General features: G+C 25.2%; 1 protein-coding gene across 1 annotated transcript; it reads right to left on the reverse strand.

Annotated features, from left to right (window-relative positions):
* Positions 1–820: 820 nt before the first annotated feature.
* Positions 821–1,012, reverse strand: LOAG_15903 (hypothetical protein; the record flags this gene model as incomplete). The annotated part of the gene is made up of 1 exon (XM_003151389.1): positions 821–1,012. The coding sequence occupies one exon, from the start codon at positions 1,010–1,012 to the stop codon at positions 821–823; it is 192 nt and encodes a 63-aa protein (XP_003151437.1).
* Between the last annotated feature and the right edge of the window lie 92 nt (positions 1,013–1,104).

Below are 1,104 nucleotides of genomic sequence, written 5' to 3' on the forward strand. Positions count from 1 at the left end.
GCAAGATATTGACTTAGACCAAAAAAAGAGCAAAATTAAAGCAAAATTTTGAATAAAACGAGTTAATTAATCCAAGACATTAAAAGCTAAGCAAAGAAAAAAGAAAAAGAAATTATCAAATTGAACTAACAATGATAAATGTTCATATTAATAGAAAAAGAAATTGTTTAATTAAAACAATTTCTAAAAAATAATTAACAAATATTTGATTAATTTCAATAATAAATATTATTTGAATTGAATTATCAAAAAGAACTTTTGGAAACAAAAGTATCATATGATAAAAGAAAAAAAATTTTTCATCTTTTTCCTTTTTTTTTCTTGTTCTTATACTAATTCTGAAATGTTTGTCTAAAAGTTTGATTTCAAAATTTTCTAAATAAATTTAAAATATCAATTATACAATAAAAGGAAATAAAAGATTTGTCTAAAAGTTTGATTTTAAAATTTTCTAAATAAATTTGAAATATCAATTATACAATAAAAGGAAATAAAAGAGAAAGGTGGAAGTAAGAGAGAGGGAGAGGGAGGAAGGGAGAGGGAGAGAAACAAAAGGGAAAAAAGTCCTGTAATTTTATTTTTCTCTTAATCATTGATAATTACAATTATTTGCTAATTTTTAACAAAACAAAGTACACTTACACAAAGTATGTATGATTTAATTTCGAATCAACTGATACTTACATACAATATTTACAAATTTAACTTTTAATCAGTGATACTTGTAATATTGATGATCCTATAACTAGTTTGTTTAAATACTATATTCCTGAAATTCCTATCAGTAAAGCATTACTGATTGAAGTTGTCCCATTGTTGCTTAAATTATTCTTCGTGTTATCGATGATGTTGTTGTAGTATTTGTTGTCGTGATATTATTATCACTCATTCTGTTGTTAGCTGCTAAACAAATGACATCATTTGGAACGATTTTTTTCGGTGTAAAATTTTTACGACGTTTTTTCGTCGATACAGTGCCATTATTTGTAGCATTAGTAGCTATTGTTGCCATTGTTGGTATTATTATTGGTGTTGCTCTTGTTGTTACTGCTGTTGTTATTGTTGTTGCTGTTGTTGTTGTTGTTGTTGTTGCTGTTGCTGTTG

This window comes from Loa loa (assembly GCF_000183805.2).
Source record: "Loa loa unplaced genomic scaffold supercont3.3129, whole genome shotgun sequence".
Taxonomy (NCBI): domain Eukaryota; kingdom Metazoa; phylum Nematoda; class Chromadorea; order Rhabditida; family Onchocercidae; genus Loa; species Loa loa.